The sequence below is a fragment of the Zea mays genome, chromosome 5 (assembly GCF_902167145.1).
Source record: "Zea mays cultivar B73 chromosome 5, Zm-B73-REFERENCE-NAM-5.0, whole genome shotgun sequence".
NCBI lineage: Eukaryota > Viridiplantae > Streptophyta > Magnoliopsida > Poales > Poaceae > Zea > Zea mays.
Genome location: NC_050100.1, coordinates 138,668,390 through 138,687,299, shown reverse-complemented (window position 1 = coordinate 138,687,299; position 18,910 = coordinate 138,668,390). Strand labels below are relative to the sequence as shown.

At 43.1% G+C, this 18,910-nt stretch overlaps 1 protein-coding gene across 1 annotated transcript; it reads left to right on the top strand.

Annotated features, from left to right (window-relative positions):
- The first annotated feature begins 4,294 nt into the window (after positions 1-4,294).
- Positions 4,295-5,848, top strand: LOC103626935 (uncharacterized). Its single transcript, XM_008647298.3, has 2 exons — positions 4,295-5,249; positions 5,414-5,848. The coding sequence occupies exons 1-2, from the start codon at positions 4,295-4,297 to the stop codon at positions 5,455-5,457; spliced, it is 999 nt and encodes a 332-aa protein (XP_008645520.2). The 3' UTR covers positions 5,458-5,848.
- Positions 5,849-18,910: the final 13,062 nt, after the last annotated feature.

Sequence of the window (18,910 nt, the reverse complement as noted above, 5' to 3'; positions counted from 1 at the left end):
CGTTCTCTAATCCTTTCACTAGATTATCATGATGTTCTTGGGCCAATTGGTCATGCCTCTTACAAGATGCATTAACAGTGTTAATAATCAAAGTTGTGTAGTTAAAAAATCCATGATAGAAGAACAACACTTCGCAACTGAAACAACCACTAACTGCAACTGGTGGGCAAAGCAGTGAATATAAAAGGCATAGGAATTTTCATCTAATACCAGTCTTTGTAGCCCATGGAATTCACCTCTCATATTAGATGCGCCATCATACCCTTGCCCTCTTATATTATGGATAGATAAACCATGATCATTAAGCATAGCATCCAAAGCTCTCTTTAGTGCCATTGATGTTGTGTCAAGAACATGCTCAATGCCAAGAAATCTCTCAATTACAAGCCCTTTGCTATCAACGTATCTGTGTCAACATAAGGACAACAATAGTAAGTGGTGCCACATTAATTAATATAAAACAGATGTCAACAAATAAAGTAGCAAGATAGCAACTAACCTCACAACAACTGCCATTTGCTCTTTGATAGATGCATCTCTAGACTCATCAACAAGAATAGAGAACTTTTTATCCCCAATATCATCCAAGATGGCTTTAGTAGTCTGTTTTGCACAAGCCTCACACAACTCCTTTTGTATTGTTGGTGAAGTCAGTAAATTATTTCCGGGAGCATTGTCAAGTAAGTTTTTGGCATCTTTGTCCCTCTTTTTCAACCAATCCATCAATTCAAGATAATTTACTTTATTGGAAGATGTGTAAGACTCATCATGACCACGAAAAGCAAGAGCTTGCAATAAAAGAAATCTCACAACAGCCAGCACAACAGTGAGACGACCCAAATATGCCTCTTCTTGCTTTGTTGATCCAGTCGATATCACATGTCGCACACTTTGCCTTTGATTTCTAAAATCCTCACAATGTTTTCTAGCTTTATTATGCAAGCTATCCACTTTACCAACATGCTCGGCAAATATTTGGGTCGCATTTTTCCAATTACTAACCCCTTTGTTTGTGAAACCTTCCACACCAAAATTATCAGGCCTTGGTTGTTTGAAAAGATAGCAATAAAAACAGAAAGCTGCATCTTTGCTAACACTATATTCCAACCAAGGATATTTTTGAAACCATGCATCACGAAAGTTTCTTTCTCGGCCACTCTGTGTCTTTTTTGGATATACATGACCAATTGGTTGACATGGACCTCTTAACAAATATTCTCTTCTAATGGCATCTCTAATGTTTATGTGATATTCCTCAATTGGTTTTCTAAGCCCTGGATCAGAAACAATTTCTGCAGCATCAAACAATAACACTCCACTTTCATTGAGAGTAGGTGTGGTTTCTTCAACTGGAGGATCTATACTCATTTCATTAGGGACATCATTGTGCACATTACTACCATTGGTTTCTATCGATTGTTCAATATTGATGTTGGCATTTTCTTGTGATGGTGGTGGCATAACCGTAACAGGTGTTATTGCCGGAGAAAAAAATGACCTCAATGTTCTATTCCTCTTCATCCTCTAATCTAAACAACACAATATTCTGCACACAATAACATAAATAAATATCTTCACAACTTCATCATAATTTTATTGAACACAATTAATAATTTAACACCATATACTACCTTCTCTGGCTCTCTGTTCTGCTGGGCGGCGACAGACTTGAGGAGGCTAAGAGCCTGAGAGCGTCGGTTGCTGGCTCGCCGCGGTGGGGGATGGCCAGAGGGGGGCGAGTCGCCGGAGATGGCGGCGAGCACTGGCCGCCGCCCGCCGTCGTGCGACCGTGCCGACTGCCGAGCAGCAGCGAGCAGGCACTGCGGGAGTGCGGGCTGCGGCAGCTGAGCCCAGCTGAGCCGTGGCTGGCACTGCGGCAGCTGAGCTGTGGGCCTGTGGCCCGTGGCCCGTGGGCGACGCTGGTCGCCGGAGCTCGGAGCGCCGAGCTGAGCAAGAAGGCGGCGCGCTGCACGGCCACCGAGCTGAGGTACGAGGGTTTCACTTGGCGCTTGAGGTTTGACGGCTGGCGGACTGCGGACAGAACCACGGAGAGATGGAGTTCACAGGAAAAAACTATTCATTTCCTATATGGGCCTAATGTAGCTAGTTGGGCCAGGCCCCGGGCCGATGCCCGGGTGTCCCTGGGCGTGCATCCGCCCCTGCATATATCCATCCAAGCACATTCTATACATTATATCATCCCATCGAAGAACTCTCTCTTTTTTTAATTATACTATGCATATATATATCCATCCAATAACTCACACAATCTTCATCTCCACCGAGACTTCACACGACGTAACTATTTCATACTTACGCAAACACGCCAAGACCAGAAAACATGGCTTCACAACAATACGTACTGGCCTATTCAAATATCCCTCGCTAACTCTCTATTTCAGCCCACGCTCCGCATATACAATAACAAGATAACTATCACAACCACTACATCTATTCCCTCCCACCATACAACATAATTAACATGGATTACGAAGAGCTCACCATAACTAAACCAAACTCCCAAAGAAATATCCCTAAATAGAAAATTGACAATCAACAGCACAAATGCTCATTCTGTCTCTACCTCTTTCACTATAAAAGCAACGATAACAAAGAAATATTGTAAAATCATCTAAACTTCATGACCTACAACTTTTGTATTCAAAGGATAAACAAATTTTTATTTTATCTCCATTTTTTTTAATTTGGCTTGTAAGGCGACATACATGATCTGCCACCAGAACCTGACGGAACATGACCCATAAATTCAAAACCTCATAACTCTCTGCATCTAACAAAATTTTACAAATATAAACTCATTGAAAAGATTATAACATTCCCTAAAACTTTTATTATAATGAGTGTCTCAGAATTGGTTTCCAAACCGATAAAACAATGCAACTGCTTTGTTGCAAAACTGATAGGTTAGAAACAATGGACAACTAAAATTCAAAATACTATAACTCCTGCTATACTCAACTTAAAACTACAACGAACACGCGTTGGAAAAGTTTGGAAATTGTCCACGACTTCTGCAATAAAGTTGCACCCAAATTTATCTTTATAGCCCTCAACTCTTCATGACCTACAGCTAAACTCAGCCTGAGATACTGCACATCAGAGATTCGACTTATATCCGGACAACCACCTCTCCCAATCTATTTAACAGACAATTACAAGTAAATACCCATTAAAAGGTACCAAGAAAAACTAAAAGTTTTTCTTAAAGAGAATTCCCAAATTTGGGCTCTGAAACTATCAAAATGCGGTCGATTTATTAGTGGTTTTAACTGTTAAGGCCCATTAAGGCCCATATATTATGGTCTGCCTATATATATGCTACAGTACCCAAGGGGGCTATCATCTCATCTAATCAAGGTTAGTTACATGGTATCAGAGGAGGTCACGATTAGGGTTTCTTAGATTTTTTTTTCCAGCCACCATCTCTCCTTCCGGCCGCCGTCGCGGTCCCCTTTGCCGCCGTCGTGGTCTTCTCCGCCGCCGTCGTGGCCCTACCGCCTGCGGCCTCATCTGCGCGGATCCCGCCCGCTGCCGCCCAGATCCGGCCATCGCCCGTTTGCTGGATCCCGTCGCTGCGAGCTCGTCTGCGTCGCCGCCGCTCAGATCCAGCCGCCGCCCGTTCGCCGCCCTCGTCCAGATCCGCGCCGCCGCCGCCCAGAGCTCGTCTGCGCTGCCCTCGTCCAGATCTGCGTCGCTGCCCATCCGCCGTCGCGGATCTTGTCCCGTTCCACGGCCATCCTCGCGGATCCTGGCTGCTGCCCATCCGCCGTCGTTGATCTACCCTTCCTGGCCGCCGCTGTCCACTGTTGTCCGCCCCTGGCCGCCGCTGTCCGCCGTGCCTGCTGTGCCAGGGCGCAGTTCCCAGCAGTGTTGTCCACTGCTGTCCGCCCCTGGCCGCCGCTGTCCACTGCTGTCTGCCGTGCCTGCTGTGCCAGGGCGCAGTTCCCAGCAGTGCTGCGCCAGGCTGCCGTTCCCAGCAGTGTTGCGCCAGGCTGCTGTCCTTCGTCGTCCGCCTACTGCACCCTGTAGCCGTCCGCCTGCAGCACACCGCAAATAGTCTGCGGATCCGGATCTGCGTCGCCGTCCACTGCACCCTGCCTCGTCGCCATCTGCGCCGTGCGCCGGTGGCTACCATTGCGGGTAGACTGATCAACTCGGCTTCCGCGACCAAGACCTTCGTCAGCTCATCCAACTCGGACTGCTGTCAGCTGCGGTTCCTCTGGTTTGCTTGGTTTCCAGTCTCCTGTTCTTCCTGTTTTTCATTGAATTCAATATGACGACAAATGCTATTGTGGTCAATATCACTCTTGATGGACACAATTATCCGGAGTGGGCTTTCTGTGTTGAGACTGCACTCAGAGGATATGGATTACTCTTTCATTTGACTGATGCGGCACCCGTACTTGCGGATGATCGTCGCAATGCTGCTGATATCAAAACATGGCAGATTAATGATGGTAAAGTGATGGCTGCTATGGTGAACAGCGTCAAACCGTCTATGATTATGAGTTTGTCTAAATTTAAAACTGCCAAAGCCATCTGGTCTCATTTGAAGGAGCGTTTTGTTCAGGACAGTGGTGCTCTATTACACACTCTCATGCAGCAGACACATGTTATTGAGCAAAATGATATGAGCATTGATGAGTACTACTCAGCTTTTGATCGTCTGATGAGTGCTTTGACATCTATGGTGCCAGCTTGTACTGTTGATCCGTGTCCGGCTCATCAGTTTATTGAGAAGTTCTTCACTTACAGATTTGTTATGGGCGTTCGGGCCGAGTTTGATTCTCTTCGTGCTCGTTTACTTCAGGGTTCTGACACTCTCACAATGGCTAAGGCGTTGTCTGATTTACTTGCTGAAGAGACTCGTCTTCATTCTCTGTCCTCTACTGGTGGTAATCCTCACAGTGTGTTGGTTGCTGCCCAGAAACCTAAGAATATTTTTAAGCCTTGTGATCATTGTGGCAAGACCAATCATCGATCTGAGCTTTGCTTTGTCAAGTTCCCTGATAAGTTGACTGATTTCCGTGCACGACGTGCTGCTCGCGGTCGTGGTCAAGGACCATCTAATAGAGGCTCAGTTGCTGTTGCTGCCACTTCGTCCGCCTGTACTTTAGAGTCGGCCTGGGTACTTGATTTAGGAGCTTCCTTTCATGTCACATCTGATCAGTCAAAGTTGGCTTCTACTACACCTGTCACAGATGGTGCTTCAGTGCAGACAGCTGATGGTACTGTATGCCACATTACGCATAAGGGTTCTCTTTCAGATCCGCACTTTACAGTACCTAATATTTTCTTCATCCCTGAGCTATCTATGGATCTTCTTTCTGTAGGCCAAATTACGGATCATAATTGCTTTGTCGGATTTGATGACTCATCTTGTTTTGTACAGGACCTTCGCACAGGGGAAGTGATTGGGACTGGCCGTCGCCGTAGAGCTGCTCCTCGCCTCTACATCTTGGACTCTTTGCGGCTTCCTTCCTTGGCTACATCTCCAGCACATATGCTTTCAGCTACCCTTGCTTATGTTGCGTCTTTTGCCCAGTGGCATCATCGTCTAGGTCATTTGTGTGGATCTAGATTGTCTACACTAATAAAGTCAGGTTGCTTAGGTCATACTTTGGTTGAGTCTGATTTTCATTGTAAGGGTTGTCATCTTGGAAAACAAATACAACTTCCATATTTTACTAGTAATTCTCATTCTGTTAAACCCTTTGATTTGGTTCACTCTGATATTTGGGGTCCTGCACCTTTTGTGTCAAAAGGTGGATATAAATATTATGTCATTTTTATTGATGATCATTCTCGCTACACTTGGATTTATTTTCTGAAACGCCGCTCTGAGTTGATTTCTATTTATAAAACCTTTGCTCGTATGATTCACACTCAATTTTCCACTCACATTAAAATCTTTCGTTCTGATTCGGGTGGTGAATATTTATCTGATAATTTTCGCCAGTTTTTGACTTCAGAGGGTACTCTTGCTCAACTTTCTTGCCCTGGTGCTCATGCATAGAACGGTGTGGCTGAACGCAAACATCGTCACATTATAGAAACTGCTCGCACTTTGTTGATATCTTCTTTTGTCCCTTCACATTTTTGGGGTGAAGCAGTTTCTACTGCGGTTTATCTCATCAATAGACAACCGTCATCCAAACTCTCTGGCAAAACACCTGGTGAAGTTCTTTTCGGAACTCCTCCACGATATGACCACCTTCGAGTTTTTGGATGTACGTGTTATGTCCTATTATCACCTTGAGAACGTACTAAATTGACTGCTCAATCTGTTGAGTGTGTTTTTCTTGGATACAGCCCTGAACATAAAGGCTATCGATGTTATGATTCATCTTCTCGTCGCATGCGCATTTCTCGAGATGTGAGTTTCAATGAAAATCGTCCCTTCTTTTACAATTTTTCTACTCATTCTTCTTTGTATTCCACAGAGTCTACCTCCTTCATGAGCCTTCCTCCCATTTCTGAAACTTCATCAGTATCACCACCTATTGTTTCTACCCCAGATGTCCTTATTCCCATCACACCACCTTCCACTTCCACACCCTCTCAGTCTTACTCTTCCAAACCACCTGTCACTCAGACTTACATTCGTCATCCTCGCTCTACTCCCATGACCAGTCTTGATGATGATCCTGTTGTTGATACTTGTACTAACAATGATGACTCTCATGTTGTTTTTAATCAGGGATATCATCTTCGTGACCGTGGCACTATTGCCACTCCAGACCATTATGGGTTTTCCCGTGCTGGGGCAGTCATTGCTGAACCATCATCTTATAAAGAGGCTTCTGGTATACCTGAGTGGCAGCTTGCTATGACTAATGAATTAAATGCCCTTCATCGCACGTGTACATGGGATGTTGTTCCGTTACCTGCTGGTGCGGTACCTATCACGTGCAAATGGGTCTTCAAGGTTAAAACCAAATCTGATGGGTCTATTGAGCGATATAAAGCTCGTCTTGTCGCCAGAGGTTTTCAACAGACACAGGGTATTGATTATGATGAGACTTCTGCACCTGTGGCCCATATGACTACTGTCCGAGCTTTACTTGCTGTTGCAGCTTCATCTTCTTGGACTATCTCTCAGATGGATGTCAAAAATGCTTTTCTTCATGGTGATTTACACGAGGAAGTCTATATGTATCCACCTCCTGGGATAGAAGTTCCATCAGGGCATGTATGTCGTCTCCGTCGAGCCTTGTATGGTCTCAAACAAGCTCCTCGTGCTTGGTTTAAGAGATTTGTTTCTGTCATCAAGGCTTGTGGTTTCTATTCTAGTGATCATGATCCTGCATTGTTCATTCATGTTTCTTCACGAGGACGCACGTTGCTATTACTATATGTTGATGACATGTTGATTACAGGCGATGATCCAGACCATATTGCTCATGTGAAGTCATCTCTGAGTAAGGAATTTCAAATGTCTGACTTGGGGGCACTCAGTTATTTCTTGGGCATTGAGGTTTTGCAGACTCAAGATGGTATTTATCTTTCTTAGGCTAAGTACATACAAGACCTTCTTGATCGTTCTGGTCTTAGTGATACTCGCACTGTTGCCACACCTATGGATCTTCACTTATCTCTTCATTCGACTGATGGGACACCTTTGGAAGATCCATCCCGATATAGACATCTTGTTGGCAGCTTGGTTTACCTTACTGTCACCAGGCCAGATATTGCTCATGCGGTTCAGATCTTGAGTCAGTTTGTCTCTGCTCCTACATCAGTTCATTATGGGCACTTACTTCGTGTGCTTAGATATTTACGGGGGACAAAAACACAATGTTTATTTTATGACTCAAATTCTCCACTTCAGCTTCATGCTTACTCTGATGCTACCTGGGCCAGTGATCCTACAGATCGTCGCTCCATCACTGGTTACTGTATTCTTCTTGGATCATCCCCTGTTGCTTGGAAATCCAAGAAGCAAGCTGCTGTATCTAGATCTAGTACTGAAGCAGAACTTTGAGCCCTGGCTACTACTACTGCTGAGATTATCTGGGTTCGTTGGCTCTTGGCTGATCTAGGCGTTTCTTGTGACTCGCCTACACTTCTTCGATGTGACAGTACTGGAGCTATACAAATTTGTCATGATCCAGTGAAGCGTGAACTCACAAAACACATTGGTGTTGATGTCTCATTCACTAGATCTCATTGTCACCAGAAGACCATTGATCTTCAATATGTGCCCTCAGAATTACAACTTGCGGATTTCTTCACAAAAGCACAAACTAAGGCACAACATCAGTTTCATCTAATCAAACTCAATGCTTCAAATCCTCCACTTCCGCCTTGAGTTTGACAGGGGGTGTTAAGGCCCATTAAGGCCCATATATTATGGTCTGCCTATATATATGCTACAGTACCCAAGGGGGCTATCATCTCATCTAATCAAGGTTAGTTACATTAATGACACCTAAAGCTCAGACACAACGGTGCAACAACTTTAGAGTAGCCTAACTCCAATTATATGCAACAAAAATTACAAACCAATACTCTTTGGGAAGATCCTGAAATTACTAAAACTTTCATAATCCAACAAAACCCAAAATCTACCGTATTCAATGTCTATACTTCCGTACAAACTTAAGGCTGCTATAGGAAACCCATAACTCTCAAATGTTTAGACCAAACTGGGTGATTGAGCATCCTATGCAAAGATGAAGAAACCTACTACAAAACATTCTAGATAAGTGAAGCCTGATTCAACCTCCAACTAATTTAAAATGACTCCCAAAACAAAACAATATAAAATAAAACCCAAGGCATTGGCAGGTGCGATCAACACTAGGATTTTCCACTACCAAATGGGGATGCAACTCCCCAAAGCCTTTAAGCAACACTTTACCTAATAGGTTAGAACACTAAGCACATCAATCCACGAATTCAACAACCTCATTTGTTAATGCCACTAAGGTCAAACATCCATGTATCGACAATGTATGAAACACCTGACATACCCGTCTCTAGCACTATAAAACATGGTTGTTATTACACTAGAATCCAACTATTAGAGCTCTCCACAACTATTATGTTGACGTGAAGCAAATGGTGCTCATGTCATGTAACGTCTTTTCCTCCTCTCAAAAGAGATAAAATTTGCAATACTCATAAAGCAATGGAGGGATAACAACAAGAAAAACTAATGTACTTCTTGACACAGACTCATGCAAAAGCTTCATAAATATTACTTTCAATACTAAAATAATAACACGATACTATGCTCAACAGGAGTAATTGGACGTCAATAAGACAATCCACGTAACCAAACTACCTTGATTAACCTCACATACAACAAAACCTACTATTACTGCACTTGAACAATTTGTACCTCGTGATATCATAGGATGCGTTCAAAGTAGTAGACATACATGATCTATCAGACCATCATTCATATAAGAAAAATCTCAATCCGATGCAACAACCCCATCATTAAAGAGATAGATGACTAACAAACATAAGCAACTCCTAGTTAAGCATTGACTTCGTTTAAGATAAAGCGGTCCAAATAATTATTCAACAAGCATGCATAGAGAAACTGCTCATAAAAAAATCAAACTGCCATACAATGTTGGCAAATAATAAAAAAAATATATAAAACGGGTTGTCAATATCGCCCACATGACTAGCCTACAACAACTAAAAATTATGCATAGCCTTTATGGCTATTGAAACAAGCCATAGAAGGAAAACATGCACGACATAAAATTCACTTGAAACCACCCTATTTATTGTTAAAAATAAGGTTGCACATAATAAGAAAATCTATCAGGTAGACATGGTTGGACTTATCAATCTATGCCATCTCACAAATTCACTCGAGTTCTACCAGTCTAAAGAATTCATAGACATTACAACGCTGCCTCTGCTCTATAGAGACAAACCAATTTTATACTAAGATCAAGTTAGCAAGTAGCCACACTAGCTTAAAAAAAATGAGGCGCAAAGCATTGCACCCATGGAAATATTACATTGATAAGTTGGGTTGTAACCCAACAGTCAATCAAACTCAACAACACCATAAAACTACATTATATAGTGTTTTCACACTACACCAAGTCGGATTAGGCCCACTATACACAAGCTCAATAAACAATCGGTCCTATAAGTACAAGGACCCAAGAATCCTTTTGGGAAAAAACATCCACAGTCAAGCATATAGAAATATATGATGGCCGAAGGACAACTTCGTAAGAGGCGATCCTGAGGGCCCAATTGACTGGATCAGCAACGAAGCCGAAGCTTTTGAGGAAATTTTGAGCGGTCGTGGGGATGTCTGCACCTTCTCAGGTGCCAGAGGAATTGCGGCCATTTTGGAGAAGATAGGTTGCGAACATGTAAAATCTTTGGTGCAAAACGAAGCTGTCTTATCTACTGAAGATACAAAAGACCCCTCGGCCGAAGCAAGCTTAGTTGGTGGAAAGTTTTTCACCGACATCTGGGAAAATGGCGGCCGAGGGATGGCCCACGAAATTATAAAGAAAAGTGAAAAAGATACTCACGATGCTAGAGAAGCAGCAAAGGCAGCTAAAAAGACTACAGAACTTGAAAGGCGGATAGGTATTGCCTAATTGCTTTTGACTTTATGTTTTATTTTTATGACTTCGGACTTATTTATGTTTTATATCACAGTCGAACTATCTCCTCCCCCGGAGCCCTTCGAGTCACTGGCCGACCCCGAAGCAAAAAAGGAGGATGAAATTACTAAGATGGCCGAAGCTATTACGGACGAAGCTGTTACTCGACTACTAAATGAAGCTGTAGAAGCAGTTTTAAAAGAAGAATAGCTATTATTGTAAAAACATTTGGAATGTAACATTTGCTGAACAAAGTGTGTAACATCTTGTAGTTTTGAATGTAATATATAAGTTGTTTTTAACTCAATTCTTTACGATGCGTGAAACTTTACGTACATACCGTTTTTTAGCCTTCGGCGAAAAAAACACCTTCCCTTCTTTTCATGCTTCGTGAAGAATGTCCATATTCCGTAAAAAATAAACATCCAATCTCCGTAAAAACCTTATGCTTCGTAAACAATAGATCTTCTTTCACATTAGAGTTGATGAAGCTGTACTTCTTCAAAACTTATTTTGTGCCTTGGCACAACTTCTTCGAAACAATTTCCAAAGATCAACATTGTATCCCCTTCTTGTGCCATTGATGCAATATGATGTATGATGTTATGCTATGCGAATGATGTGATGATGTTATGCTTATGCAAAATGATATTTGTGCCGAAGATACACACACATTGCCACAGTGGAGTACACAATCACTTTGCTGTTTATTTTTCGGTGTATCAGCGTTGACTTTTCACTGTAAGCCTCCCTTAGGAGCTTCTTCGCCTACTATTTTGGCGGTATCAGTGTTTATTTTTCGCTGTAAGCCTCCCTTAGGAGCTTCTTCGCCTTCTATTTCGGCGGAATCAGCGTTTATTTTTCGCTGTAAGCTCTGTATTCCCTTTGGAACGACTTTTGAGCAGAAAACTTACGTTGCGCTCCGTTAGGAACGACTTTTGTTGCTTCGACAAACTTACGCTGCGTTCCTTAGAACGACTTTTTGTTGCTTCGGCAAAACTTACGTTGCGTTCCTTAGAACGACTTTTTGTTGCTTCGGCAAAACTTGTAATATGATTGTGAACCCCACATTCTCTTGAGAACAACTTTCGTGGTTCGCCGACTTTTGTAACTTCGTGAGTCTGTGAAGAAGGTTTATTATATCATGACAATAACGAAGCTATTACAAGAAATTGAAAACAACAAAAGAACTAGGCTTTCAATGATTGTTCCTTATTAAAAAAAGAAAATAATGACGAATGCTAAAACTATTTTAGAGGTAGGATATCTCTTAGTAGATGTGCTTCGATTCTGGCACAGTACTGTTGACTGTACGAGCTTCGGACTGCTCCCTAAAGTCTCGCTGCTGTTGAGTGTGCTGGCTCCCTTCTGGCTGCTGGCCTTGGGGATATGTGGGTTGCATTGGTGGTGGAGGTGGAGGCTGTTGCCAAGATGCCTGAGGTTGGCTTGCCGAAGCAACAGAAGCTGCAGGATGGTTACCCACATACTCTGGTATGTACGGTGAATGATACGAAGCAGTATGCATAACTTGCTTCGGCTGGTTCTGTTGGGCTGCAACTTCTGCTATCTCCTTCTATTTCTGGATGGTGACATGGCACATCCTTGTAGTATGGCCCTTGTCCTCACCACAGAATAGGCAATAAATTTTCCTGGGCTGATCCCCAAACCTTCCTCCGAAGCCCCTGGCGCCTCTGCCCTTGGAGCTGGCGGCCGAAGGTAGCTTTGTTGCTGCCCCGAAGCCTGCGAGCAATACTCTGGCCTCTGTTGCTAGCTTCCTCTGTCGTCATTCTGGGTGGAGTGAATTGATCTGACATGCCTTGGATGAATCCTTCCTCCGAAGCCCCTGGTCATCTCGGAGAATCTGTAGGCTTCCTCCCTTCTTTGATGAAAGTCATTATCAGCGCGGATGTATTCATCCATCTTCTAAAGCAATTTCTCTAGGGTCTGAGGGGGCTTCTTGGCGAAGTATTGGGCCGTAGGTCCTGGCCGAAGCCCCTTGATCATGGCCTCAATGACAATTTCATTGGGCACTGTTGGCGCTTGTGTCCTCAGACGCAAGAACCTTCGGACATACGCCTGAAGGTATTCTTCGTGATCTTGCGTGCACTGGAACAGAGCTTGAGCAGTAACCGGCTTCGTCTGAAACTCTTGGAAACTGGTGATCAGCATGTCCTTTAGCTTCTTCCATGATGTGATTGTTCCTGGACGAAGAGAGGAGTACCAGGTTTGTGCAACATTCTTGACTGCCATGATGAAAGATTTCGCCATGACTGCAGTATTGCCTCCATATGAAGATATGGTAGCTTCGTAGCTAATCAGAAACTGCTTCGGATCTGAGTGTCCGTCATACATAGGGAGCTGGGGTGGCTTGTAAGACGGGGGCCAGGGTGTAGCCTGCAGCTCTGCTGACAGAGGATAAGCATCATCAAAAGCAAAATTTCCATGATGGAAATCTTCATACCATTCATCCTCGTTGTAGAAGCCCTCTTGGTGCAGCTCTCTGTGCTGGGGTCTTCGGTGTTGCTCATCTTGAGTAAGATGACGTACTTCTTCAGTGGCTTCGTCAATCTGCCTTTGTAGGTCAGCTAGCCGAGCCATTTTTTCCTTCTTCTTTTGCACTTGCTGATGAAGCATCTCCATATTCTTGATCTCTTGGTCCAACTCATCCTCTTGGGGTGTTGGACTGGTGGCCTTCCTCTTCTGGCTTCGGGCCTTTCGAAGAAAAAGGGTCTCCTGGTTCGGGTCCAGCGGCTGCAGAACGGCAGCCCCTGTCGCTGAAGCTTTCTTTGGCGGCATGACGAAGGTCGATGCTTGCCGAAGGTGGTCGAAAAGGGTTCATCGGAGGTGGGCGCCAATGTTGGGGACTTGTCCTTAAATGCTATGAATTTAAGAACAAGGCAACACAAAAATTGTTAAACGTTAAAGTCCTTCGTCCGTTGAAGCATTATTTCCCTTGGGATATAATGAGTTTCAGACGAAGGTTATGAAGGACATACCTTCATCAGCACAACAAATAATGAAAAAGGATTCATATAAAGTATAAGAAATAACATAAACAATTAAATATTATTATTAGCTCATTTCTATTTTATTATTACAGAAAAATAGAAATGATAACAAATTACAAATGTACCTTCGGCTTGAAAGAAGATAAAAATACAAGTGTGACGCAAAAGCAAATGCCAAGTCAGCGTGAACAGTACGGGAGCACTGTTCATCTATTTATAGGCACGGGACGCTGCCCATGTAAAATTACAACCATGCCCTTTGCATTTGCTAATAACTCTATAGTAATCCATCGAGGTCTAAATAGCCTTTTCCTCTTTAAGTCGGTTTCCCTTCCTGCTATCATGCCGAAGCTCCCCTGCGCATAGCTTCGGCTCTGCGCCATCCTTCGTATTCCTTGTGCTTCTCCACTCTGTGATTTTGATCCAAGTCCGAAGGTATCTGTTCATATATTATACTCCAAAAACATTGTTAAATCATGTTTTTGAGGACCTTCGGAAGCCGAAGGCCCCCAACATCCATTACTTTCGGTCCCATTAGGCAAACCACCGACATTTGACGGTGGAGATTATTCTAGGTGGAGTGATATGATGAGATATTACCTAACCTCACTCCACAAAAGCATATGGGATGTTGTTGAGTTCGGAGTACAGGTACCATCCGTAGGGGATGAAGACTATGATGAGGACGAGGTGGCCCAAATCGAGCACTTCAACTCTCAAGCAACTACTATACTCCTCACCTCTCTAAGTCGAGAGGAGTATAATAAGGTGCAAGGGTTGAAGAGCGCCAAAGAGATTTGGGACGTACTCAAGACCGCGCACGAAGGAGATGAGGTGACCAAAATCACCAAGCAGGAAACGATCGAGGGGGAGCTCGGTCGCTTTATGCTCAACCAAGGAGAAGACCCGCAAGCCATGTACAACCGGCTAAAAACCTTGGTGAACCAAGTGCGCAACCTCGGGAGCTCAAAGTGGGATGACCATGAAATGGTCAAGGTTATTCTTAGATCACTCGTTTTTCTTAATCCCACTCAAGTTCAATTTATTCGTGGTGATCCAAGATATAAACTAATGTCTCCCGAGGAAGTGATAGGAATATTTGTGAGCTTTGAATTGATGATCAAAGGCTCCAAGAAAATCATCGAGCAAGGCGCCCCCTCCACACCCGATGTGCAACCCGTTGCATTCAAGGCAACGGAGGAGAAGAAAGAAGACTCTACACCTAGTAGGGTCCCCATCGACGCCTCCAAGCTCGACAATGAGGAGATGGCGCTCATCATCAAGAGCTTCCGCCAAATCCTCAAGCAAAGGAGGGGGAAAGACTACAAGTCCCGCTCCAAGAAGGTTTGCTACAAGTGTGGTAAGCCCGGTCATTTTATCGCTAAATGCCCTTTGTCTAGTGATAGTGACAGGGATAATGACAAGAAGGGAAAGAGGAGAGAAAAGAAGAGGTACTACAAGAAGAAGGGCGGCGATGCCCATGTTTGCCGGGAGTGGAACTCCGACGAGAGCTCCACCGACTCCTCCTCCGACGAGGACGCCGCCAACATCACCGTCACCAAAGGCCTCCTCTTCCCCAACGTCGGCCACAAGTGCCTCATGGCAAAGGACGATAAGAAGAAGAAGGTAAAATCAAGATCCTCCACTAAGTATGCAACCTCTAGTGATGAGGATAATTGTAGTGATGAGGAGGATAACTTGCTCACTGTTTTTGCCAATCTTAACATGCAACAAAAAGGAGAAATTAAATGAACTGATTAGTGATATTCATGAGAAGGATGAACTCTTAAATAGCCAAGAGGACTTCCTTATTAAGGAAAACAAAAAGCATGTTAAGACTAAAAATGCTTATGCTCTAGAGGTAGAAAAATGTGAAAAATTAACTAGTGAGCTAATCACTTGCCATGATGTTATTTCCAACCTTAGAAATGAAAATGCCAAACTAATTGCTAAGGCTGAGAAGTCAAATATTTGTGATGATTCAATTGTCATTCTTAGAAATGATAATGCTAGTTCAATTGCTAAGATTGAAAAATTGAATGCCTCTCTTGCTAGCCTTAGAAATGAGAAAGAAAAATTAATTGCTAAGGCTAAGGAATTAGATGTTTGTAATGTTTCTATTTCCAATCTTAGAGATGAGAATGACATTTTACATGCTAAGATTGTTGAGTTAAAAACTAGCAAACCCTCTACATCTACCATTGAGCATGTTACTATTTGCACTAGATGTAGAGATGTTAACATTGATGCTATTCATGATCACATGGCTATGATTAAACAACAAAATGATCACATAGCAAAATTAGATGCTAAAATTGCCGAGCATGAATTAGAAAATGAAAAATTTAAATTTGCTCGTAGTATGCTTTACAGTGGGAGACGCCTAGGCATTAAGGATGGCATTGGCTTCCAAAAGGGAGACAATGTCAAGCTTAATGCCCCTCCTAAAAGATTGTCAAACTTTGTTAAGGGCAAAGCTCCCATGGCTTAGGATAACGAGGGTTACATTTTATATCCTGCCGGTTATCCCGAGCACAAAATTAGGAGAATTCACTCTAGGAAGTCTCACTCTGGACCTAATCATGATTTTATTTATAAGAGTGAGGCATCTAGTTTTAGGCAATCAACCCATGTTAAATTGCCTAAGAAGAAAACTCCTATTGCATCAAATGAACCTAGTATTTCATTTAAGACTTTTGATGCATCTTATGTTTTGACTAACAAATCTGGCAAAGTAGTTGCCAAATATGTTGGGGGCAAACACAAGGGGTCAAAGACTTGTGTTTGGGTACCCAAAGTTCTTGTATCTAATGTCAAAGGACCCAAAACTGTTTGGGTACCTAAAATCAAGAACTAAATTTGTTTTGTAGGTTTATGCATCCGGGGGCTCAAGTTGGATCATCGATAGCGGGTGCACAAACCACATGACTGGGGAGAAGAGAATGTTCTCCTCCTATGAGAAAAACCATGATCCCCAAAGAGCTATCACATTCGGGGATGGAAATCAAGGTTTGGTCAAAGGACTTGGTAAAATTGCTATATCACCTGACCATTCTATTTCCAATGTTTTTCTTGTAGATTCTTTAGACTATAACTTGCTTTCAGTTTCTCAATTATGCAAAATGGGCTACAACTGTCTTTTTACGGATATAGGTGTTACTGTCTTTAGAAGAAGTGATGATTCAGTAGCATTTAAGGGAGTGCTAGAGGGTCAGCTATACTTAGTTGATTTAATAGAACTAAACTCGACAGTTGCTTAATTGCTAAGACTAACATGGGTTGGCTCTGGCATCGCCGACTAGCCCACGTTGGAATGAAGAATCTTCACAAGCTTCTAAAGGGAGAGCATATTTTGGGACTAACAAATGTTCATTTTGAGAAAGACAGGGTTTGTAGCGCATGTCAAACAGGGAAGCAAATTGGTGTTCATCATCCACACAAGAACATCATGACGACTGACAGGCCGCTTGAGCTACTTCACATAGACCTATTCGGCTCGATAGCTTACATAAACATCGGCGGGAGTAAGTACTGTCTAGTTATTGTGGATGATTATTCTCGCTTCACTTGGGTGTTCTTTTTGCAGGAAAAATCACAAACCCAAGAGACATTGAAGGGATTCTTGAGACGGGCTCAAAATGAGTTCAGCTTGAGGATCAAGAAAATAAGAAGCGACAACGGGACGGAGTTCAAGAACTCTCAAATTGAAGGCTTTCTTGAGGAGGAGGGCATCAAGCATGAGTTCTCTTCTCCCTACATGCCACAACAAAATGGTGTAGTGGAGAGGAAGAATAGAACTCTATTGGACATGGCAAGGACCATGCTTGATGAGTACAAAACTTCGGATCGGTTTTGGGTCGAGGCGGTAAACACCGCTTGCTACACCATCATTCGGTTATATCTACATCGAATCCTCAAGAAGACATCTTATGAACTCATCACCGGTAAAAAGCCTAATGTCTCATATTTTAGAGTCTTTGGTAGCAAATGCTTTATACTTGTTAAAAGAGGTAGAAAATCTAAATTTGCTCCTAAGGCTGTAGAAGGCTTTTTACTTGGTTATGATTCAAACACAAGGGCATATAGAGTCTTTAACAAGTCCACTGGACTAGTTGAAGTCTCTTGTGACATTGTGTTTGATGAGACTAACGGCTCTCAAGTAGAGAAAGTTGATCTTGATGAGCTAGATGATGAAGAGGCTCCATACATCGCGCTAAGGAATATGTCCATTGGGGATGTATGCCCTAAGGAATCCGAGGAGCCTCCACAAGCACAAGATCAACCATCTTCCTCCATGCAAGCATCTCCACCAACCCAAGATGAGGATCAAGCTCAAGATGATGAAGATGAGGATCAAGAAGATGAGCCACCACAAGAGGAGGGCAATGATCAAGGGGGAGATGCTAATGATCAAGACAAGGAAGATGATGAGGGTCCAAGACCGCCACACCCACGAGTCCACCAAGCAATCCAACGAGATCACCCCGTGAACACCATCCTCGGCGACATTCATAAGGGGGTAACCACTCGATCTCGTGTTGCTCATTTTTGTGAACATTATTCTTTTGTTTCCTCTATTGAGCCACACAGGGTAGAGGAAGCACTTCAAGATTCGGATTGGGTGCTGGCGATTCAAGAGGAACTCAACAACTTCACGAGGAATGAGGTATGGCATTTAGTTCCACGTCCTAACCAAAATGTTGTAGGAACCAAGTGGGTCTTCCGCAAAAAGCAAGATGAGCATGGTGTGGTGATAAGGAACAAAGCCCGACTTGTGGCCAAGGGTTATTCACAAGTCGAAGGTTTGGATTTCGGTGAAACCTATGCACCCGTAGCTAGGCTTGAGTCAATTCGCATTTTACTTGCCTATGCTACTTACCATGGCTTTAAGCTTTACCGAATGGACGTGAAAAGTGCCTTCCTCAATGGACCAATCAAGGAAGAGGTCTATGTTGAGCAACCTCCCGGCTTTGAAGATAGTAAGTACCCTAACCATGTCTATAAACTCTCTAAGGCGCTTTATGGGCTCAAGCAAGCCCCAAGAGCATGGTATGAATGCCTAAGAGATTTTCTTATCGCTAATGACTTCAAAGTCGGAAAGGCCGATCCTACTCTCTTTACTAAAACACTTGCAAATGATTTGTTTGTATGCCAAATTTATGTTGATGATATCATATTTGGGTCTACTAACGAATCTACATGTGAAGAGTTTAGTAGGGTCATGACACAAAAAATCGAGATGTCTATGATGGGGGAGTTGAAGTATTTCTTAGGATTTCAAGTGAAGCA

Coding starts and splice junctions, on each gene's coding strand:
- LOC103626935 (XM_008647298.3), top strand. CDS start 4,295: ATGACGACAAATGCTATTGTGGTCAATATCACTCTTGATGGACACAAT. Junction 5,250..5,413: donor TTCAGTGCAGACAGCTGATG/GTACTGTATGCC, acceptor TGTTTTGTACAG/GACCTTCGCACAGGGGAAGT.